The sequence below is a fragment of the Anopheles gambiae genome, chromosome 3, assembly GCF_943734735.2.
Source record: "Anopheles gambiae chromosome 3, idAnoGambNW_F1_1, whole genome shotgun sequence".
Classification (NCBI taxonomy): domain Eukaryota; kingdom Metazoa; phylum Arthropoda; class Insecta; order Diptera; family Culicidae; genus Anopheles; species Anopheles gambiae.
In genome coordinates, this window is record NC_064602.1 from 58,482,142 (window position 1) to 58,507,941 (window position 25,800).

Below are 25,800 nucleotides of genomic sequence, written 5' to 3' on the forward strand. Positions count from 1 at the left end.
CAAATGCATGATATGAGAAAATATGTACCACATTGTAACGATAATGTTTAAGTTTGGCCGTAACCTAGCACCTTGGTAAACTAACTAGGAAATTTGTTAAATCATGCACCATAAAACTAGACGTTAAAGTTACATAAAGATAATTACGAATCAAAAATTTCATGAAGTACAATCATCCTTAAAGTAATAGTCGTGTTAGTAGCAATAGTTTTCTATTCTAATGAGGGGCTAGTTATATTGCAACTTTTTTTTCGGGATAAGGTGTAGCCAATAGAGAAAAAAATGAATAGACTTAGCTAACGATCTTGTAAACTGTGTAAATTTACTTTACTATCATTTTATTTATATAAATTTAGTACATCAGTAAGCATAACATATCAATTTATGTGTGTTCCAGTTGTTTTATATTTTGCCCAAAGCTTAAAAAAATTAACATCTCAAAAATTGATAAAAAATTGAATTTGATTTAAACCGTTTAATCACATGATATCATCCTATTTGATAAAATAATATCTTCATTAAAATGGTTACCAAATTATTGTTTTATTTTGTAATGTGGAATGTGTGGCCATGCAGAAATGCCGCAAATTATGCCGATTTTAACTACATCTACTTACCCAGTCATACACAGAAGTGCTAGTAAAACAGGTACTATAAGAAAGTAGCCCGGATGCCTTCCGATGAAGAGACCCAGCTTAAAGAAGGATTTGTTTAACGCATTGTCCACACAAGAAATGCCGCAAGTCATCTGTAAGAGAGAAAATTACATTAAAGTAAAAGAGAGACTCAATACATGTGTACATATAAAAACAAATGAAGTGAAAAGGGTAATCGAACTCATCAATCTTTTCAGCTAATGATGCATTAAAGACGTGACGCACACGCACCCAGTCAAACAATCGGTAAACGTGGATACGTTTTTACACTCTTAACCGAAGCAACCTAACTTGTCCAAGCAAAGTAGGGTGGAACAAAATGAGCGTACTCCACATTGAAAGTACCCTAAAGCGAAGTTGGTCTGCTGCGTGTATGTTGAAATGCTGGACGAACATAAACATTGTGAAAAGCTATGATTTTCTCATTTGATTATACCGACCGTATACCTCTACTGTTAATTGTACAACGTAAATGCCCTAACTGCACAACGAAACCAAACTTTCCATTTCCATGGTATGCTTTGTACCGACCATGCCGAAGTTCTTTGACTGCAAACGAAAGGGAAAATCTCAACCAAGTTAATTTCCCACTATTTGCACGATTTGAATAGTTATGTTAGGGCCATGGTCGACTGCTGGTACTGCAAGATAAGGTTATTGAGATCATGAATGCTTGCTTTGACCTCCTGGTTTTCAATGAGCTACGAGCAAAGAAGCAAAGAAGTGTTTAACAAGCGTAGAAGTTATCACATGTTCAACTAAACAATAGTCAACGAACAACAAGTTTATGTTAATATGTTTTCAAAGTAGGTTTTGTGAATGTGTCAAAACCCAACGTCATTGTCACTCAATATTTCTAAATACGAGTCATTTTCATACAATGTTTATGAAATGCAAGCACTTCAAGCAACGGACTACATGATGTGTCCATATGTTTCAAGATATGGAATCTGAAGGCAACTGTACAAACAGTCTTTTTGTTTTAATTATTCTGCATGTTTTCTGCCATCAGCATTAAACTCATTTAATTTGTCAACCCAAGTCTTCTTTTTTGATAATAAAAACATAATTACATTACTCCTAAGCTGTAAACAGTCGGACATTGCGCAGTATAAGTGGCATAAAGCTACCCAAACCACTGGGTAGCAAACAATAGTGCACACAATCACGCAAAAAACATAGCACATCCGACATTGACCCACTTTGCTTGATGATAATCTAATGGGAAAGCTTAATGTCATGTGACTGATCTGAGTGTAATGTAAGTTACTTTAATTATGTGCGACCAACGGACGAACATGATTAAAACATCCGTTTTGATATTGCTGAGGTGAGAAGTTTGTACCTGCGCTTGAATGTTTATGTTGTTATCCGAGAAAGTCTAATGCTAATTATGAACCGATTTTTATCCGACATTGAACATTGGTAATGACAGCATTGAGGAGTTTCAAGCTTAAGGTTTCTTGAAGCAGAAGGTGTCCGGATCAACATATCCGTTTCACTTTCTATCAACTGGACAGGAAATCGATAGGCATTTTTTGCGTTGAATGTCTTCCAACATAAACGTGTTTGCTTGCTATGTAAGACGTAGCAACCGGCTCGCAGAGGTCGACAATCCGTGGCGATCGAGAGAAAGGAAGCTAGACTAGCAGATGTGTTTGTAACTTGGTCAGTTTAGTGATCTTAAAATTGGAAAATGTTGCATATTTTAGTATCATTTATACGTTTACAACGCGAGTGATTACTTATTGTGTAGACTGAACGTATCATTTTATAGAGGTAAGAAATATTAGTTGAAGCGATTTACAGTGTTTGTATATGAACTATTGTTACGACTGGTAATAATTTATATTAAAAGAGCTTCATTTCAGACCCATTTCAATTATCGTTTACTTATTTCGGTGAAGATTTTAAAAATTGAGCTGGTTTCACTCGCATTAGTTTTTACTACTGCGTTGGTTATTGCCGGCCTTTCGTGACCCTGATTAGTAACCTTTACCGAACTGACCCTTTTTTTGGTAAGCTAGCTGTCTGTTTTGACTGTTATGTTTTTGTTCTTTTCTATTCCAACAGTTTATATCTATCACTCTTCTTTCAAAGCTATTTCCTGATGTCTTATCCTAAATTTTCTTCGTAACTATTTCAACTATTCATCTGGGATTTCGTTTTCCATATCATATATTTTTTTCAATAAAATTTCTGAAATATAACATAATAATAAAACAACGTTTAATTCCCCTAAAAATGAATTACAGTAAAGTTGCAAGTTAAATAATAACATAATATATCGCAGAACGAACATAACTGGCACCTTACAATCTTTTTTTTTAATTGGTTTTCCGCAACGATTATTCAGAGTAAAATCACAGCAACTCAAATTAAGTGTACAAATGCAATTCACTAATTTTTTTACGTCACTTTAAAATTGTTCATGCCAGTAAGATTACTATCAGCAACAATATCAGTGTTGTTTATTAGTTTTCTTATTTTCTTACAAAGGGTAAGTCAACAAATTTTGTATACATAAGATGTCTGACCTATTTTTAAATATTCTCAAGGAGTCAGGAGGTATCGAAGCAGTCTATACCGGGTACTATGAAATCGATAAATCAACACCATACTCTAACCAATAAGTTTATTTTTAATAAAATTGAAAAAAAGGAAAACAATTAATGATTGAATATGTATCAAAGATACATACATACTTACATCTTTTTCTATTTATATTCTGGTTAGAAAAAAAATCGTAAGAATTATGTCTTAGTTCATTAGACGCTCAATGAACCCATCGCATGCCCAAGATGGACGAGTTCATTAGCAGTTTCACCGGACGGAATGTGATTAGTTTAAACGTCTGCCAAAGAAATTTTGATCGATGATCTGCATAGAAATTTCGGCATAAGCTTTAAGTATGTGTTAACTCATTTTTAATGACAAGACAGTCTACGTCAAATAGTTTGTTCCACTTTTTCCATTACTCCAGTTCGTCTGAAACCACGGCTCTAGATTAAGTTTTAATGGGGTGAAGATGTTTCCCCTTTTTGGCGATCAACCTGTATGAAGCGAACTCTCACGGAGTGAAATAAATGCCTTACTATAAAGAGTAAAGATGTTTGAATGAATCTTTGCTGGTAGTGTTAAGGTTGTCCATGAACCGTGGAAGCGAATATAAATATATTTTACAAAAGAAAAGTGCGAGCTGCATGAAAAATAAAAGCAATAAAACACTAATTTTACACTGTTCAAATTTATGAGTTTTCACATCATTAACCTTGCACTATTTTCAGATGACTGCTATAATCAGACCAACGTGGACTTTTTTGTAAACGATCGTTATATTCGGTCTGTCTCTTCATCTTAAATTGTTCCGTCTCTTCCCATTAGACATGATTATACCACTTGTTGTGACTTACGAACCCAAAAAAATTTGCTATCAGCAACAATAACAATGTTGTTTGCGAGTTTTCTCTCTTTTCTTTACAAGTAGTTCGCTGTAGCTGACACGCTGACGCTATCACAAATGGTCTTTCCCAGGCTGATATTTGGCACAGATTACCGTCATTGAACCATAATTTAGACATTAGTCTTAATTCCATTGCTAAGCCCATATTTAAGTATAATAATACAGAAATGAAATGCATGACGGATATCCTATGAAACGGATAACCCATGAAAATATTACAGTTTTACGCTCTGCGGGTTTAGAATGACTTATTTCACTTTTGTTTGATCGTTGTTAAAAATTATCAACTCACTGTTTACTAAAGAAACCTTTTTTTCTTTACTTCACTAAAGACATTGCATTGGAAAATGTGGTTAATATTAGATGATGATCTATGGTTGGCTGTAAGTTGCAATGGTACCCTTTAAGTTACCACCTATACCAGCGATTTTCACCCGGTGGGGAATCCTTCCAAAGAGGGAATATTTATTTTCTTGGAGTGGGGGAATTTTTGATTAAAATTTCGCTAAATACCATGGGTTGCCACACTCTCCCCCCGCTCATGAACTTGTGAGTGGGGAATGAAATCCTACATGCACCTTACATGGGGGTAAAAGCTGGAAATCATTCGACTATACTGTCTGTCGACTGAATCTAAGCGAATCAGTCAGATACGATCGCTCCGTGTTTGTTTTGTTTAGCCCTCTGTGTTGAATAACAGTGATCGATACCAAAGGCCTTGCGAGACCTTGCTGTAATGAGACAGCAAGTCGCAATGCTTCTTTCTCTGAGTAGTACCATTTTAAGGTCAAAATATTTACATAACAACTCAACGAAACCAGTATTTGTAAAATACAGTTAAAAGTACAGGCAACCTCGCTTAACGCCATGTGTTGGTTCCAACATCTGTATGCGTTAATTTATTTCGGTTTCCCACTATTCTATTATTAATTTTTGGTCAAAAATAAATTTGATTACACCATTTACAAATTGCAGAAAGAGGAAGCTGGAAACTATAAATTTTATAAGTTCCATTTTATTAAAAAAAACTGCCAAACAAACAGCAATTTTAAAATATCTTTTAACATATACACATATTTTCTATATGTATGTAGTGGACCCCGTAAGCGGGTGTTATGCTTAATGATGATATTCTTACCCTCAAGAAAAATAAAATGTGACAATGATTCATTATTAGTCCACTATTGGCCTCATTTTATGCTTCAAGCCAACAAGCAGAAATTTCAGCCTTTCAGTGGAACAATATTGATCGGCCGGGTTCTATCAATTTGACAGTAACGCCATGTTGAATTTCACCATTTGTTTGCAAACAGATATGCATTTAAAATCTTTTTCTTCGATATTTCTTTTTGAAATAAGCGTGTTATACATTTAATTAATTTTAAAATATCGATGCAAACAGTTTTTAACCTACCTTGATAAAATATTTATACTTGAGCTACAAAATTTATTCCTCTATGATCTTCTTCTATTTGGCGTAACATCCTACGCGGTCATGCTGGTCTATACAGGATTTCGAGACTTAATTCATTACCACGCAGCCGGATAGTCAATCTTTGCTACGGGAGGATGGTCCATTTGGCACTTGAACCCATGGTGGGCATATTATTGAGTCGTTCGAGTTGACGACTGTACCACGGGACGGCCCTCTATGAGCTACTCTGATCAATCCTGCGGCGAATCGACATTTGTTTATATATTTTTCTTGCTGAAATCAAGGACTGTGTAGCAACGAGGCGTAATGTCATCCCGTGATGTAGAACGATTTGACAGTTAGCCATAAGTTCGTTACATGTAGTTTGACATCTGAAAGTCCCTTTCGATTCATATGTTTAATATGATTATACAGGCGGTCCCTGAGATGTATGACTAATAAAGACCGAATATACCGCCTATATCGAATTTCCGTATAAGTCGAATCTCGTGATTTTCATATCACTAATTTTTGCTTTATTTTGCTCATAGGGGATGATTTAACCACTTAAAACATTTTTATGTGATTCTGATTGAATATGGTTTTCAACATTCCATCAAAAGGAATCTTATTTGACATTCCACAATTAATGTGTCAAAACGGTACAATTTGCTTAAAGAACTGTCAAATTTAGAAAACCGCGTATCTCCGAATCTGCGTTTAAAAGGTACCGTGTATCTCAGGGAATACCTGTAATGATGAATCGGTCTAGTAATCGTAAGAATAATTTTAATTGATTCATAAATTTTACAGGAAAAGTATGTATGCCTCTAGTAATAATAAATGTTTAAGGGTTTGATTAATTTTCAATGGCTTTCTCTTGCCAATGGCATCCAAGATGGTCAAACCGATGTTGAATAATTTTTGACCTCGTTCCTACACGCACGTTCTCAACAGCACGGATAAACGGACAGCCGGATAAAAGGTACCCTATGCGGACATGCCGGCCTATACAGGCTTTCGAGACTTAATTCAGTACCACGCAGTCGTAGAGTCAGTCCTTGCTACGGGGAGACGGTCTGTTCTAGGCTCTAAACCATGACGGGCGTGTTATTGAATCGTACTAGGTCGCGACTGTAGCATGTTACCGCCCCTTATTCAAGCTTTGATCGTTTGTCGATAGAAAGCAATTATACATGTATCGATTATGTGGTAAACTAACCCACTAGTCTTTATTTCGTCTAATCAAAATCATTGTTTAATTCCTTCTTGTTATTGTTAAGATTATATCGAAAGCGGTCGGAAAACTTTACGACCGAAAATTTCAACATCTATAATTTTATATAGAATTCCAAATAAAGAACCAAATTGATAAAAAAAAGTATAAAATGCGTAACATTTACATATTTGAAACTAATGAAGGGAAAATAACCGCACATGGCTCGCGAGCCCTGCTTTGCCGATCTCCGGACTAGAGCGAAAGGCACAAGTATGTTGTAGGTACTTGACGCGGTGCTCGGCTAACTGGTTGTTGGTTGTATAACAAAACTAGTATACCGAACCGAGTAACCAAATTGACCAACCGTAGTAAATTTAAACGATATTTTACTGTATTGAGCTCTATAACACATGTTTGATGAAACAATGATGAAGCATTGAGGGTGCTGGGGCCCTTTATTGCTCGAAGATCCATTTATTATTTGCCTTATACTGTCCCAAAATGTTCAAATATCATAAGAACATTTATAATTTAATTTATAGCTTATAAGACTTTAGTTGTAGTTGTGTGTAGGCCATGTAGACGCGATGCCTTAATAATAATAATAAGAATAATAATAATAATGTATCGTTTATTAAGTTTTTGGACTATATTGTCCAAATATTCATATTCATTAAAATAAAAAAATAAAGACCGTTACTCCTGAATAAAACATAAAAAAACATTTAAAAAAACTTAAATTCATTTTTATGTATAATGCGTTAAATATTTAATTTTTAAATTCAAATTTTAATTGTTTTACATAGTATGTTAAATAAGCTATCCCGTTCAAAGCTGTATTTACCAGCTGAGAGAGAAAAATACATTAATAATTGGAAATTCCGCTATCACAATCTGTTACCGAAGAGGCATAGGTGTGTGGTAGAATGAATACTTTCGTGTTCAGATTTCCGGTTAAACGTTTGAGCACGTAATTAACAAAAGTAAAGAAGATCTTACTAAGGAATGATAAAAAAACTCCATCTGGGTTAGTACCCCTGCAGTTTCCATACCGGAATTCGAAGACTGATGAAAGCAATATTCGTGTAGGAAGTGTTTTCAGGCGATTGGTAATGTATAATTTGTAGTAATGCTAAGATTGTACCATCTGGCTTTGTAGCTGGTAAGCTTGGTTGATCCGTAGTCTTAAATATCTGATCTTTCGGGAGACATAATTATCGCACACGTACAAAGCCGTGCGTTTGACCGAGTGCTACAAACCAATCTTGACTGTCATAGCAATACAGAAAAGTTAAAGTGAAAACAGCTTGACTTGTCTCATAATAACACACCTACTTCCAAGATGAAAATAATAGATTTTGGCAGAAAAGAAAAATGAAAGTAGAGCTATTTTTGATAACAAAGTACAAACTTTGAAAGATGTCTGTGCTAGATGATTTGAAATGTTTCATAAAAAATGTTAGATTGCTGTATTACAAATTATCGTTTTCAAATTTATTTAATTCGGCCTTATATTAATGTTTTACTCTTAATCTCAATTTAACAAAATCATCTGCAGAACTAAACTATGATAGTGATACAGGGGTATCACAGTCATTTTGTGATATGACCTAGATGATTTAACGTTCACGAAGCGTGTTTTGATAAATACTGTGTGTCTTAATAAATCCACACTAATTTATATTTATTCAATTTGATTTTTAACAACACGGGGTTTGTGCATAATTGCCTGTTCATGCTACATTACTTTTATTTTTTTTACATATTTTTTAAAATATGGAAGGGGTGATAGTTAAGTTTTATTACAATTTATCGTTTCAACCATAACTTGCCTTATTACATAAATCATGAGTAGTTGAAAATATTGAGTACTCCAAATTGGTATGTTTAATTTTTATTTTGCTTTGGCATCTTAAGTGTAATTTGTGTTTAACGCATCGATTCTTACGAATCGTGTTAATATTAATTTAGGGACTTCACAAAATATCTCGGTAAACCCTATTCTCGCTGTCACCGATAAGCCTTAGATACTATCCAGTACCCATATTTTACATATGTGCCACCTTTTTTGTTACAATTTAACATTTTTTGTAGAGTTTTGATAAATAACTACAACTATTCACTTGTTAGATAATTGATCCAGGGTGGCACGCGGTTGAATGAATAAGGGAATGAGGGCAATTCAGTGGAGATTTCGTGCTGTGCTTGATTATAGCAAGTGTTGAAACTGGATTTCTCGCGCATTGCATGTTTGTTCCTCTCATTTTTTAGTCTTTGGCAATGGTTGTAGTTGAAACGAAGTAGCATTACCGTTTTCCTTCGTCAGTTAAGTGTGTTTAATACCGCTAGCTTTAAGACAGTGGTATACAGTTGATTTTGCGTTGTTGTAAAGCGAGTTTTTCTTATTGTATATTTGTATGAAATCATTATGAATCCTAAAGTTTTGATTAAAAAATGACATTCAAACACCGACAACATCGAGTACTTTATATGATCCTATCGACTATAAAACCATAATGCACAGCCAATTTACTAGTACTAGATTTTCATTATTTTTATTTTATACAAAGTATAAAATGCCTGTTTCAAGTAACTAACTGCCATCTTGTTCAATGCTATCCAGGTTTGAAACAACTAAGGTTGGTGTAATAAATAGTAATATATTTCGTAATTATATGGAATAGATAAACTACTATGGGTACAGGTTATGAAAAATGTGCCAAGTAAAAATATTACTTGGATGCAACCTCGTTTGAAATGTTTTGTCAAAATGTGGTCAAACATGCGTTCAAGAATGAAATAGCTAACAAAATAATGGAAACTCAAATTCCAGGATTAAAAACAAAATGATACATAATGTTTTTTGACTTCAGTTCGGTGCTACTGCGATAAAACAAATATAAAACAAAACATACAAATATAAACAAATATAAAACAAAACACCAAAACACAAACATCTAACAATTAGAAAGATTAAAAGAGAAAGAAAGAGAGAGAGAGAGAGAGAAAATGATAGATAGTGTGTGTGAGAGAAAGAGGCATAAATAGGGAGAAAGAGGCATAAATAGGGAGAAAGAGAACATTATAAGCACGTAACGATCTGTTTACGTAGAGCGTAAATAACGAGATACGAATGCGAAAGTGAAGTTAAAAATCATTTTTGTACGAGTTTTTTATTCGCTGAGTAAATAGTACAGGACATTACTGGTGCCTGATGTTATCTCTAATTAATAACACATACTCTTTCATCATTCCGCTGCTTTCTTCGGTATATGAACCTATTGGAACAAGCGCAAAATGCTTAAAGTTTGGAACTTTTTAGCAGGTTGTCAAGTAGTCATTTTTGTAGTCTAGCAACGTAAGTGTATAGGAGCTTGATATTTTGCTTACTTGCGAACTATTGCGGATTGCGAATAATTTTACTCGTATTTAAGTTTATAGCTTACACGCACAGTGTTTAAAAGCGTACAGAGCGCTTGATTCAAGTTGGCAAGAGGTGCTGAACCGCAATGTTTCAGCCTAACTGCATTAAAACTACCGGCATACACTATTTTCTCATGTTTTGGTATTGTTTGTTCATGTGGCCCCGATTCCTGTTATTGAGCCACCGTCATTAAATACGAAATATAGCCGTTCAAGCGTATGCTGGCACCCTTAAAAAAAACTTTAAAATTGAGAACACCTCTTCCCATGTAATGGGTTATTAATCAGATTATGCGATGTACTACGTTTATATACCAAACTATGAATCTGTAATGAAATGTGTTACTAGATATGTATTCAGATTTTTGGGTGGGCTCATGCAATTCATTTGCTTTAATCAAAGGGTCGCTCCTGTGGTACAATCGTCAACTCGCACTACTTAACAGCATGCCAGTCGTTGGCTCAAATCCCATTTGGAGCGTCCGTAGCAAGGACTTGACTATCAGGCTGAGTGTTACTTAATTAAGTCATGAAAGCAAATATTGTGCCTGTCAATAGCTGCGTTTTCACACAGAATATCAGTCAAACATTTATTTTTTAGATGTATTGGGGAAGTCTAGCAGCCTTCAGGGAATCTTTTTTGGTAGATGGATAACAAAAATATTTGCTTGCAATCTTTGCTGACTTGCCGAGAGAAAAATTGTGTTTATTCGTGTTTAAACATAATGTTTTCGATTGCTTCCAAAGACCAATTGCCTAACGGTAAAATTTAGTGCATTTCTTACAAGAAGAACCCGTATTTTACAACCATTAGGCTAAAATTATTGTTTCACGCGATGCATTTTCTTTTATTTTGTAAAATTACGATGTTTGTATATCCGACAAAAACTCGTGGTATGTGAAGATGAAAGATTCTTCTTCCTTTTCTTTGGCAGAACAACCGCTGTCGGTCTAGGCCTGCCTGTACTATTGGTGGGTTTGGCTTTCAGCCTCTTATTGATTACCTATAGCAGGTTAGTCAGTCCTACGTATGGGGGCATGGACCAATCGGGGCTTGAACCCATGACGGGCATGTTATTAAGTCATACGAGTTGACGACTGTACTACGGGACCGGCATATACAAAGATCGGCGAATCTTTTTTTGTCCGTTATTTTTGGTGCAAGGGGAAAGATTAGCTAAAAAAGATATAGATTGTGGAACGCACCTAATAGATATAAATATATTATGGTCCTACACTCAGTGCCGAGCAATGAAAAAACGGTGATGTCTTAAATATTAACTAAATGTAATCTACATTGCACAGATAAAATGCAGAAAAAATAAAAAAATAATTGTGAGTAATACACCTAATGAAGATAGTCAATCATGCTTAGGATCATTTTTAAAATGAATCCACATTGTCGGCATAACTTAACAGTTTAAAGTTACATAAACTATATTCTGGTGATCTTATGCGATAAATAGCCAGGGTAGTCTATGTCTAATCTGTTTTTCAGATCTTTCTCTTTTGATTTAAACAAAAACTCAATAGAAATATAAAGAACAACTTTAATATTTACATAAACACAAAAACTAATAGATGAAAACTCTCCAAATTTTCTATAACATATCGAAGATATTTAAGAATACCGAAATCAATCTCGAACATCAACATCGAATCAACCATTAAAGGTTTTCAAAAAAAATGTTTTTCTATTTGTTTTATGAACGATTTGTCGATAAAACTATTGGTGTCATGGAACCCACAAGCTCAATCAAGGGAATGTGTGTCGAATACATTAATTTGATTTCTATGATACATCTTCATATTTCAGCTCACATGACCATACGCCTTCAAGGCTTATATTATCGGAAAAAATGCTACGCTTAATGATAGCGGCAGTACAAGAAATGTTAAATAGGAAACACAAGCGTATCGACTTGATCCAATACTATGCAGATGAACAAGAACTGGCCCCTTTAACATACTCCTGACCCATTAGTTAAAAGCTCTCATTTCGGGAACGATCAGGAATGATCTCACCCTTACTTGCAACATCAAGCAACAACGCCGGCCAAACTTGGGGGTCACACTATACAGCCACGGAGAAAGTGAATTCGTTCCCGGGAAACCTGCTGTTCCCGAAAAAGGGGCTAACAGGTTTTATCACATTGCTTTTCATTTTGCCGTATTCTGTCTCACCCTGTTTCGTGGACAACCGTATCCTGTCGGTGTTGTTTTCTGTCTGCACTTTTGTTAACGACACACATTTTGACGGTCCAGGTCATAATGATTCATGTCAGTGTAGAAGGATTTCCAGATTCTCCAGGAGGAAACGAAACCGTAAAAACAAAGGAAGGGAGAATATGAACCCACTCTGCTCACTGACCTGTGTCACCCCGGAACGAAGGTCGAGAGATCGAAGGTGTAAAAGTGAATTATCTTGAAAAAGTTTTCCAGAGGTACCTGGTTTATTTGGTTCTCTTGGAGGGGTTTAACACAATCTTTCGAATATTTCATAGTCGGCAATACGAATACATTGCACCTGGCAAACACTACAGAATGGCTCCTTTGGAGAAAAAATTCCATTACGGTCATTCCATTGCCTGGGTCTAATATGTACACCATACCTTCGCAGGAATATGACAGGTGTATGAGAATATATTAAATTACCATAATATTCAGTCCCAAGAATTTAGCGAGGACTAATTAGTAATGTTGCTCAGTCGTGAGCAAGATGAAAGAAAGTTCATTAAGCCTAAGAACACCGCTCTCAAAATCAACGACTTATTTACGTCTGACTTTCTGCCCTTACCTTGATTATTTTTTGACTGTCCTGAGTAAGATGTTCGGATTGGTGCACAAGTGCAGTGGTGGTGGTGTTGTCGGTGTGCCGTTGCACGGCACCTTTCACAAGCTATTTTACGTTTCTTTCGTCTCGTTTCGTTTCACAGCTACTGCGAGGGTGATACTGTATGGATAGTTTGCGAAAGACACAATCCAACTACTATTGCACCGACGCTGACATACAATTTGCACCTGAAGCAACTACACTTGCTCGCCTGCAATGCCTATCAACAGCACTTGGCTGGCTCGATGCGTGCCAGCAATCGTGCGTGCTTGATGGTACGTTTGTTCATATGTGTGAAATGCACTTTGATAGATTCGATTAACTGCACTGTAACGCTACAGTCGATCAAAAAACATCGCACAAAGTAGTACGTTAAGCGGGAGCATTCAGTGAATCGTAATAATGGTTATGTTAAGGATATGTATTTAAAACAACCAATCAGCACGTTGGTAAACACTGCACAGACCACTTTTGAGATGCACTAAAACTTGATTTTTATTTTTCTCTATTTCGCTCTTAACTGTGTACAAGTAGCAGCTTTTTATTACACTTCATACATTATGTTTGGAAACTTTAATTATCATCAGCTCAATATAATATTTTAAGCTGATCACACACGGATATATTTACTTTTTTTGTACATTAAGCACTTATCAAAACAGCAGGATTCAGAAAAAACAACGCAACACGACCATCAGGCTGAAATTACTGTTTCACACTATGCATTTGCCCTACTTGCTTGCGTTTGCCGCTATGATTTTATTTTAATGAAATGACAAGATAATAATAAAAAACAATCGAGTCAACCGCTGATAGTTACTGTGCAGAGAGAACACAACATACATCCAACAGCTCAATTGCCGTCTGTAGTGCAACAATCACAGCTGCATTTTTCAGCAACACTGTACGAAGAAAAACCGAACGACGTTTGATAAGTATATCAATGAAAGTTCACTAGACGGATCACGCACACTTAAACTGAGGCATGAATAGCTAAGCAACCTTCTGCAAATTCTCTACACGAATATACGTGTAAAGATAGCACCAGAAACCGCTCTTCCAACAATCATTTTCATGAATAACTGTTGGTTGTATTTTTTGACCGATCTCAACGTTTCACTCAATCATGCAAATGATAACAATCCACAATTTGTACGCGGGAAACGGTACCTTTCAACCCGATCTACGCGGGGACCACACAGCACACGCGTGCGCACTCTCGAACTGCTGATTCGAAACTCGAAACATTTCCAGACCGCATCTCACTACGACGCATGGCTAATAGACTTTAGCACAACTCAGCAGGGTTCGTAGTTCATTTTGAACCATCGCAATCATACCATAGATACAGTACAACGTCGATTATCCGGGAACGGATTAACCGTTCAGCGGTTCAACCGTGCGCATGAATTTGACAACTTTTCAATCGTGGTGAAGATTTGCAGCGAATGTCAGAATGGTAGGAAAAAAACAGTGCCGATATCCAGTGGTTAGAAATATTTTTGAACTAAAGTTTTGTCCAAAACTATTTTTTAAACCATTATTTAGTAATTTAATTATAGTTCTACTAATGATGTCGATTGGAATTAATTCAATTTTGTATAGAACTGGTGAATTTTTTATATGAAATTGACATTTCTTGGATTATTATCCGTGGAAATCGTTTAACCGGTAACTGTACCGTCCCGAGCACTCCGTATAATCGACGCTTTGCTGTATAGTAACAACCATATAGTAACAATCCAGTTTTTTTTCTTCAGGTTGATTATGCCAATAATTTAAGTTATCAATTTTAGGTATAATAATATAATTTTATTATAGTGTTTAAATATATTTTCACATTGTCTACTTATTATTTGAGCACATATTTGCCTTAACCAAATAGAAGCTATTATGTTGTTTGTGCTGTACAAATCAGAAGGCGTGAATATGAATATAAAATGTGAATAAAAGAATAAAAGATACAAAATCACTATTCAACGAACTTAAAATATGATAAGTATAGAATATGAAATATATGAAAGCATATCTCATGTGAAAAATAAAAGAATTATATGTTTGTATATATTTACTGATTATACAGGTATATATTATTATTTATTATAAAATAATATGTGTCATTTGATACCTTTTTTTAAATAAAAATTATAGAATTATAAAAAAGTATTCCAATAACACAATCCCAAAGTGCGATACCACACATGCTTTTTAAAGCAGAGTGTGTAGTTGTGCACGAGCTGTCATTTTCACATGCATGAACATTTCACTCTCTCTCTCATTTATTTTGAGTTTTTTTTTGCTGTGAGTGAGCATGGTGAAACACGATCATATGCTTCATTCACTTCTCAACCATCGCCTTCATTCATTCCTCCATCATCTCCAATGAATTCCAGGGTTGTACAACAATTATTAATTTGAAAGTAGAATTGTATAATTGAAGAATATAAATCCATTTTTGAATTTTTGAAACACTATTTCCACAGTTGCTTAAAAAGCAATTGTCAGAAATATTATCTAAATTTACTAACAATTTATATAAAATAACCAAACTATACATATGATGCTTTACCTAGCATTTAAATGATGATTTACCAGATATAGAAGATACAATATATGGTAAAAAGACGTTAAATTTTATTATTTGTGTGAGTTTGCATGTCATTAATGAAATTGATATGAGATCATTGCCATGAACTACGTCATGTGTACTATTCAATATTCAGCATCGAGAAATAGAAACATTTCCAACCGTCTTGAACAAACATTTTTAAAACAATACAGTCTCACTGCATTATTAAGTAAATTGTAAGAGCTATTAAAACTTTCTGATTGGATCCCACTATCTATTAAAAAAAAAAACATTTTAATTCATCGAAATAGAGAGTTTTCAGTTCCTTTATTTGTGTCTGAAATACAAGTAATTGTGCTAATATCAAATATGAAATATGGTTGATGTGCTAATATCATGTGTGTTTCTTACTGTTATTCTTAATGAACTGACTTAAATATAAATCGACCGTATACATACTGATTGACTATTCAGGATGTCTACAATTCATTCATTCATTCAATTCAAAAACATCTAAGACTGCGGTTTTCAACATTGGAAGACAGTGGCGGATTAAGACAAGTGGAGCGTTCACACGAATATAGGTCAGGTTGAAGTGTCGAGCAAAGATAGTATCAAAGATTGTCATCCAGAGAAGGATTGAGTAGCAACTTTACCTATGAGCGGTGTTGGTCTCGAGGGGTCCTTTTTCGGGGCCCTCGAGACTACGGGGCCCAATGCGACCGCTTAATTTGCGTATTGCTTGATTCACCTTTGTTGGTTTATTTTATTAATTTGGTGGATTATTTAGGGAGGGAGAGGAGGGGGAGCACGTAATTGAATTTTTATCATCTAAAGATAATGAAATCTAAAAACATTATCCAAGAATCCACATTTTTTTCTAAAAATAAAGATTGACAAAAAAAGCGTAAATATGGTATGTAAAACTACAAATAGGTTAACAGAGAAAAAATGGAAGGGCTTTTATTTAGATCGAACTAAGAATTACAGCAACCACACACCATCCCAGAATAATATTTTTTGTATCACTGCTATAGGTCATTGCCGGTCTCATGGTACAGTCGTCAACTCGTACGACTTAACAACATGCCCGTCATGGGTTCAAGCCCCAAATAGACCGTGCTGCCATACGTAGGACTGACTATCTGTTATGGGGGGTAATTAAAAAAAAGTCACTGAAAGCCATCCCCACAAGTGGGTACAGGCCAGGCCTTGACCGACAACGGTTGTTGAGCCAAAAAAAAATAGGTCATTGCTACTGTTGCGCTATAGGACATTTCCTTTGCAAACTTGAGCAAAACCTGACGTGTGTTTCATTTTTCTAAACATAAATAAAATCAATCATATTTATTTTAACACAAATATTACAGGGGATGGGGAAAGGGGAGAGTGTAAGGATGTTAATACATCAAACAACAAATCATACCCAGAACAATAAACTAGATGTGTGCCAAATTTGGCTCAAATCTACCTTGTCGATATTGCATGATGCGAGCCTGCACAAACAGGCAAAACTTACCATAAACTATAATATTTCATTTTTATTGATAAAAAGATAAGAAACAGTGTTTCCATGTCAGTTTGCGATAAGTGCTGCATATTTTGTCGCTCACGAACCTTATTTTGACACCTACGACGAATTTGAGTAAGTATAATATAAATGTTCACAAGTTCAATTTTAGATTTGACAACATTTAACATTTATATGTAGGTTTGCCTACTTTTTTTTACATATTTTTACACATTGAAAAAAAAATTTAAAAATGGAAAGTAAAACACGAAATATATACAACAGTGTAAAATAATGTAGAATACATAGACAAGCATACAACTGGGGCCGAGCCTAATTCATCTAAAAAAAGTAAATGTTAAAACAAGTTTCATGAGTGACAAAATATGCAGCGCACATCGCAAAATAACTTGGTAAATCCTGTATTTACGTTACGCATGGTTTTAGAAGAAGAAGAAGAAAAATGTCCAGGTTTAGTATCTTGCCAAAGGTAACATAGAGCGCATCCGTAATGCTTGAGACAAGATTATGAACTCCGATAAGTCTCACTTGATGTCCGTAGATTTCATCAACAGTGCCCATGAATTTTATTAGACGGTCCACGTCTATTACCAGACCAAAAGTACTGTTAACGGGGTATGTTCTGGCGGGCGTATTCTGACCTTGAAATCCATAGAGCAACAGCCTCGAGCTGATTGTTGTGGTTAACAAAACTAAACTCACAGCACTGCTCTGTCAGATCTAGCTCGTTTTGAAGGCTCTCAGCTAGACTGCTTGAATTGTCTCATCGCAAAACGTTGAACGGCATTCTTGACACACACTTTACCGTCCATTTTAATTGGCCATCATGTAATAGTCTCGGTGCTAATGGAGTCTCGAGTAAGACTGATAAAAAATTAAATATAATGCACTCAGCTATTAGCGCAAATAAAATAATACATCGTGTATAGTCAGTGTGCACCGTAAATTCAATCGTAAAACTGTTCGTTAACAATGATGCTATACTTTTATCCAACCGATGAGTTTTTCGACGCATAACATGTATTTTTACATTCACTCATTATCTGACTATAAATAAAATCACTCTTTTGTTATGGCTCAAAATTGTTGATGATAACTTAGCCGGTCTCGTAGTACAGTCGTCAACTCGTACGACTTAACAACATGCCCGTCATGGGTTCGATCCCCAAATAGACCGTGCCGCCATACGTAGGATTTGACTATCCTTTATGAATTATGGAGTTTGATGCCAAAAATAAGCATTATATATAAATAGTGCAATAACAACTAAATTATTCAAAAAACTAAAAACAGTCATTTGATTGGTGCGCAAAAAGTATTCGTCTATCAGACTTTTGCCGTAATATGCGTATGAAAACAAAGGTTATGGAACCAAAAAATGTCCTGATCTTGATTCTTATTGTATTTATGACTATTGGAGACTACTTGCACAAAGCAAGAACTCATCTGAACCTTAAAAAAGGCGTATTTTTGACCCACTCATGCTACAAGACTTGTTATAATTATTCTCTTGTAGAAATATGGCATTTCCGGACTACGTGGCCAAGTTCCATTGAATCAATGGCAACTGATATCATATTGAGAGTCAATTAAATCATTTTCATCAGTTTGGTTTTAGCTGGTTTGGTGTTTCGGGCAAATGACAATGCTCTGTATGTTTTCCAGCTCAACTGTTCTTGAAACATGTGATACATTTGAAATAAAATTTCTCAGAACTGTGACTCAAAGTACTTAAAAACTGCATGAATATGTTTCCCCATCTCGTCTCCTATCAATTTAAATTATTTTTCAAGCTCACCTTTCTTCATTGAGTTCTAGTATCATGGTGCTAATGTTACACGAGATTTTGCTGCTGCATCTTAGTAGACTGTATTCGAAATGGTAGACGTCGGCCGTATGACCTTGGCGATTTAAACATGTTTTAATATGTTAGTAAAGCCTAATTTGAAATAAATTCCTGAATTAGTTGATGCACCTAAACAGATTTGGCCACTTTCTGTGTATGGTATTATTCAAACAAAACATGTTTGTAACAACTCACTCATTCAAGCTATTACATGACCAGTTACGATGAAATGCAGAATGACCCTTCAACCAAATCTGACCCATCTCTTTTCCTGATCTTGTTGGCCATCACAAAATGCTTGGTAAATTTCTTGGTAAAATTTGATTTTTTGGACATTAAACCGCTTCTTTCGTTAGCTTAACCGTCAAGAATGGCTGCTTATATGGCAGTTTGTCACACAATTAGTGTCAGAAAAATGGCCAAACTATGATCAAATGAAGGAATTAGGCCTCTCACACTTTAAGTAACCTTCGAAAAAGGGTAGAATAGGTTATGCATAAGTTAAAGATACGATTTTCCCCATCATGCTCCAATCATTTAACTCCCCCGTCTTTAGTGCCTCTCTGACCGCTTGAAGTGCAATTGAAACAACAGAAATGCATTAATTTAGAAGGAAGACACCAATAGATTGATAATAATAAATTTTATTCACGTCTACGTAGTGTTTGTCCAGCGTAAATAATTAAAAAGCTAGATGGACTGACTGTATATCTGCTCTGCTCTCAGTTGTACACACATTCTTGTTCTTTTTTTGTAATTATGTTTTCATTGCTATGATTAATTGACCTAAAGACGCACTCAATAAAACACATAATTAAAATTTGGATTTAGCCATTTTTATGTGAAATAGTTCACAACAAACCATCGTAGCAATGAATAAATACTTCAAATATTAAAGCAAAGATTTAAAAAACTATTTATTTTATTCTACATCTTGTCCATGTGTTACTAATGTCCACACATTGTTTTGGGTTGTTTTGTTTTGTTTCATTTTTTTTGTACGGACAATTTACATCTCATTCCTTTTAACTGATGTTTTTTTAGTTTTACGGAACCGATAATGGCTAAACCAGACTTTTCTCATTGTTAATATGTAGCCTGAAAATGACGTTAGCCGTTATTTCTCATGAAAACTAAATTATGACCTCATATGTGGGACTGTTCTCGATTTAATTATATGTACATCATTATTTGTTTTTTGGTGCTTTTGATGTTCAAAAAACATATGAAAAATAAATTGAATTGGAATACAATAGAATGCATACCAGATTGTGTATTTTGTTTTAATCTAACACTTTCGAGTAACACATGATGTGCTACACGGATTACATCTTTGCATAGCTAAATGTTGTATTTTGGTACATTTTCAGAAGTTTTAACTAAAATACAAATAAAACGGTATAAATACATACACAAAAGCACGTTATACAAAACATTTCAAAATACTTCGGCCGTGCGCCAACCTTACCGTGCCCTGTCGGGAGTCCTGCTCGACCGGCTGTACGCTACACCCTCTGATTTGTCTGAACACACGACCCACACTAAGGCCCAAGTCTATGAAACATGTTGCGACAACATTTGGCATATGTGTTTTGGTTTACAAACTAATCGGACAAAGTTCCTGAACCAAATCATAATGAAACAATTCGATTTTTTTTTCTAACATTTTTTTTTCGCAAAATGAGTTTGACACACTATACTGCGTTTCAAAAAATGATAGCTACACCTATTTTTTGTCGATTTTCTGCAATTCTTGAGTTTCAAAGAATTTAAAAATAAAACACTCTTTTTTTGTTTTTAAACAATATTTTGGCCAAAAACATGTAAGAAATTTTCTAGAACAAAAATTTTCAAATGTAGGTGTTTCAAAATAATAATTAATAAAATAATAATTCACCTTAATTTACTTGGAATATTCCCATTAAATCAACTAAAATTGAACTAATAGTTGATTTATCTGACATTGTGCTTTTTTTACAGTGTCAAAATCTTAGAAAGTAACATTTTATCCTTTAGTACATTTTTTATAAAAGTAAAAACCGATGAATTCACGTGCGCTTCCTTTGACTTCTTTGAGCTCATAAAAGGTTGTCGTTATGTGTCTTATCTCACCACACCACTTTGACTAACATTTTCTATTATATTGGGATCTGAATAAAAGGGAAGCCAGTTTAGTGTTTTGATATTCGATCATTTCTGATAGGCTCTCAGTATAATGTTTGGGCAGCCTGATCTTTCTGGAAAATAAGATGATCTATGTTGTGTATGTCCAAGCAAACCACGTAATGCAAATTTATGGTAAATTAAAACAGATTCATCTTAAATTTAACTTGCTCCATGGGAGTGAAAATCTACTGTATTTCTATTGTCAATAACAATAAAATTACCAGGTGAGGCTATTATTATGAAATGTAGTGTACTTGGCTACAAATATTACCACAAAATTTCATAGACCCGGGTCTAAACGTCTCGCGCTATGTTTTCGTATGATAGTGTGCGTGGCATACTGTCGTCTCCATTAACGATACTGGTGGTAGGACAAGTCCAGGGGTCGGCACGGCTGCCCACGGTTTATTAGTACCAAAAATTAGAAATACGACGTGTTGTCTAAATAATTCTGCATCAAATCAAGCATTCCGGATAATCTCTCTAGGATGTAGTTTCCATAAGATGACAGTCATATTCCATAGACGTTACGCTTTATGCCCGAAAATCTTCCACCTTACTGTCTTTTTCTCCGTGGAGGAAGAAATCGAGCAACAAAAACCTTTGGTACTGGTTACTATGGATATATTTCTTGCAAAGGATTGCTATGCTTCTTTGGCAGTGGTGTGAAAAACATTCATATGCAAAGAATCGTATTGTGTGAGGGCACCTATACAGGTTTTATCTATTCATCTTGAATGTCTTGAATAGCCCTAGGCAAATAGGTGTTATGTTACCTGCATATTCAGAAGATACCTTCAAAAGATTAACTTTAGAGAGACTTTATTATATTTTCCCATATCACTGCGAAATACTTTGAAGGATACTCTTGATCGAAGAAAATCGTTCGAAATAGCACATTATTCGATACTCAGACCTCAACGTCGGCAAAAGACCCCAAATTTGTGTGAAACATGGACACTTGCGACGAATTTCTCTTCATGAGATTCCAGATGTTTTGTGTTTTGACGTTTGAGTGTTTTTAAACTAAGAATCACTCCAGTTAGGGAACCTCCAGTTAAAAATCATTCCAGTTAAAACACATCCTGTTAGCGGTCACCTACTGTACCTGACTTACCTGACGCTATACAAATGGAATCAACAACGTAATGACCGAAGAACAGAATGGATATCGAAAAAACACGCAAGGCTGCAAAGGCCATCATTGTCTGGCTCCAATTGGTCAAATGCATCTTTAAGACGGTTGAAAAAAATATAATCTAAAGCATACGCTGATTACAGCAGAACGAGATCATCGCTGCATATGAGATTTTTTTTTTGATGTACTGAACTATAATTGGCGACAAACCCGTGTGCTCTGCCGCTCCTTCATACCGCCGGACTGAAAGGGAGCTTTTTTTCTAAACCGACACAGTTCTGGAGCTTCTGGAACAAACGGCGCAATATAAGTAGTATCCCTCCGTCGCTGAGCTACAACTAGTATCGATACCGATATCTGCTATACTTTCGCCAACCGTTTCGCTGATGCATTCACCCTTCCTGTTCACAACCCTAACACACTAGCAGAGGCCACCCGCAATACTCCATCGAATGCTATCGATTTTATTATACCCACAATTGACGAAACATTAGTTGCGCGCACACTACATTAGTTGCGATATAAAACCATCTACATCATCTGGACCTGACAATATTCCCACATACATTTTGAAGCACTGCCGTCAATCACTCGCACCCATTCTTGCCAAAATATTTAATGATTCCCTTATGCGTGGCACGTATCCTGCGTCCTGGAAACACGCGCGTATGGTTCCTATCCATAAGAAGGGCAGTCGACTTCATGCTTGCAATTATCGTGGCATTGTTTCCCTATGCGGTTGTTCAAAGGTGTTTGAGCTCATTTTATACAATCTGCTACTCACAGCAGTTCAGAACTACATGCGCCCTAGACCGCATGGATTTCTCCCAAGGAGATCTTCTACCACAAATCTTACTGAGTTTATTGGTTCTGCTTCGACAACATAAATCACGGTATTCAAGTTGATGCAGTATATATTGATTTCAGGGCTGTGTTCGATAGTATCTCGCATGATATTCTGCTCTCGATCCCACTGATCCCATGTGCGTCAAGTCGATCTACTGTGCCATCGTAAGGTCATGCCTGGAGTACTGCTGCCCGATCTGGTGCCCGCTTGGCGTTGGTGACATCAATCGCCTCCAAGCCATTCAACGAAGAATCAACAGGTATGTGATTCGACTCCTTCCATGGAAAACCCACCACGCTCGGCCCTCCTACCATAAACGGTGTCTACTTCTCGGACTTGAATCACTCTGCTCTCGACGTAAAAACGCTCAATGCCTTTTCATATTCCGGCTCCTTAATGGAGAGATCGATTCCCCGGCATTACTATACACCACCAATCTGTTCGCTCCTTGTCGGATACTTAGATCCAATTTCCATCTCCGTATACCCCGTACCCGCAACAATAATAGCCAAGGACACCCTATTATACGTATGCCCCTCAAGTTGAATGAAGTGTTAGATTTGTTCGATTTTAGTATGTCTACATCTACGTTCAAGGAGAAATTGCGTCTGCGTCATATTTAATGTTTGAGTTCTGTATATATGCTCCTTAAAATAATTATAAGATTACCGATTAGACACGATGGTCCGTCGGTTAAAAATAAAAAATAAAAATAAATCATTGATCAAAAATTATATCAGGAAGGGTATTTTCCAAGGCGAAACCTTTACTCCGCTGTGGTTTTGCCTTGCTATGAACCCGCTTAGCTAAACACTCAATCAGCAATGGAACTATGGGTACTTACTCAAGACTAAAGAAATAAGCACGAGAATTACCCACACCTTCTTTATTAATGATTTTAAGTTGTTCGCAGAAACAGTACTGAACCTGCACCACCTGTTGAAGACCGTGCAGGGATTCAGTAACGACATCCGTATGGAGTTTGGTATCGACATGTCGATCAATTCATCTACACCGCGGTCAAGTAGTGGATGCCGATGGCTTTCGTGTCAAAGAACAACAGGAAATCTTCAACATAGTTCAACGTGAAATGAACAAGTTCCTCGGTTTTCTGTAGCTGAGGGGTATTCGCCATACCGCGATCAAGAAGGAGCTGCAGGACAAGTTTTTGTATCGTATTAGTCGTATCCTGAAGAGCTTCCTGTCAACCGGCAACAAGGTAAAAGCAATAAACATATTTGCGGTGCCTCTGTTGACCTACAGCATCCAGTGCTAGCTGGGTCAGCGTATCTCGATCGCCTCAAGGACGTTGCCAAAATTGTGCACCACTAGCTTGCATTAAGGCACAAGTTGGAAGAGTGATTTTTACCCTACAGACCCGGTCCTGGAAAATGATTGCATAAAACTGTACTGGGATCGAAAAATTATAAGGCATCTTCATCCGTGTCAATAGGCCAGACATGTAGCACTGTAAGGAGGTTCCTGAATCACCACAACTAAATATAGGTGTAAACTCATTAATATTAAGAAAACTGGTGATTGGGATCCAAAAAGCCTAATCCCTTTTTGGCATTTGAATAACCCTGGGTACGTGAGTTTTTCTCAGCTTATTGCTGAGAAGTGACAAAATTCGGATAATAATAGTAATAATAAAAATAGAGTCGTTCATTTTTGAAGAACCTGAACGACCCAGTTCATTATTATCTACTATGGAACTATATTGGCCGTCTTGGAGGTGTGTATGACTCAGTGGGTTCTGCTGACCAGACGTTCTGTACAGAGGTTCAACGGAATAGAGAATTAGTTGTAGTTATAGTTAAAATTCTCGTCTGAGGCTCGAGTCTAGGAACATGCGGCAACATTTGATTATTGAATGGCAACATTACCGGGGTTTCTATGTATGTTAAAAACTGTGAACGGATTTTCTTTAAAAAAATGTCTTAAATTTAAGCTCAAATTTTGTTAACAAAATTTACAAGACTCGCCATCGGGACATTAGGTTGGACAGATGCATCAACGTAGCCATCCTACCACCAAAACTGTCTACTTCTGGGCCATGAATCTTTAAAAATTGGCTGCGGAAGGGCTTAAGTTTGCTTCATAGCAGGGTTTCGTAGATTCTCTCAACGCTATGATTCGTAGATTCTATCTAAATTCCGGTCAGGTTGACTTTACCATGTCTATGCCCATGTTCAAAAACTCTTTGCGAATAACGTAATTTGAAATGTCTCTCGTATACTCATCATTTCATCGCCTGTAAATGTGAAACGTGTTTGTATCTAGACTTAAGATATCAGTTAAACCGTTAACGGTGACCGGAATAAAAATAAACATAGAAACAATTCAAAGAAGGTTTTTACGCGCATTGTTCTATCGTTTGCCTTGGTCCTGCTATAGTAGGGGAAGATAGGTAAAGACGGACACTGCGGGTAAGATGGACACTTCTCATAAATGCATGAAAAAGGTAATTTTCGAGTAATTCAACAATGTAGAATCCAAACTGAAGGTAAAACAACACATTTGAGAACATTATTGGCATAATATATGTAAAATTGGTTAAATCCACAAACAAAATAAATTTTCAATCATGTGCACCCTTGTGGATCTAATTTGACTACTGCCGATCTTAAGCTCTACAATTTGTATTGTTTATATTTCTGGAAGTTTTATTTCATGAATGGGTTGTCGTGATCAT

At 35.8% G+C, this 25,800-nt stretch overlaps 1 protein-coding gene across 1 annotated transcript in view; it reads right to left on the reverse strand.

The window, feature by feature from the left end:
- The window catches only part of LOC1272652 (patched domain-containing protein 3), a 35,543-nt gene extending 21,284 nt beyond the window's left edge, over positions 1 to 14,259 (reverse strand). The window contains exons 1-2 of the mRNA XM_311553.5: positions 12,973 to 14,259; positions 618 to 748 (exon numbers count right to left, since the gene is read on the reverse strand). Of these exons, the coding sequence (XP_311553.5) occupies positions 618 to 748 (131 nt within the window). The 5' untranslated portion in view covers positions 12,973 to 14,259. The remainder of the gene's footprint in view (positions 1 to 617; positions 749 to 12,972) is intronic.
- Positions 14,260 to 25,800: the final 11,541 nt, after the last annotated feature.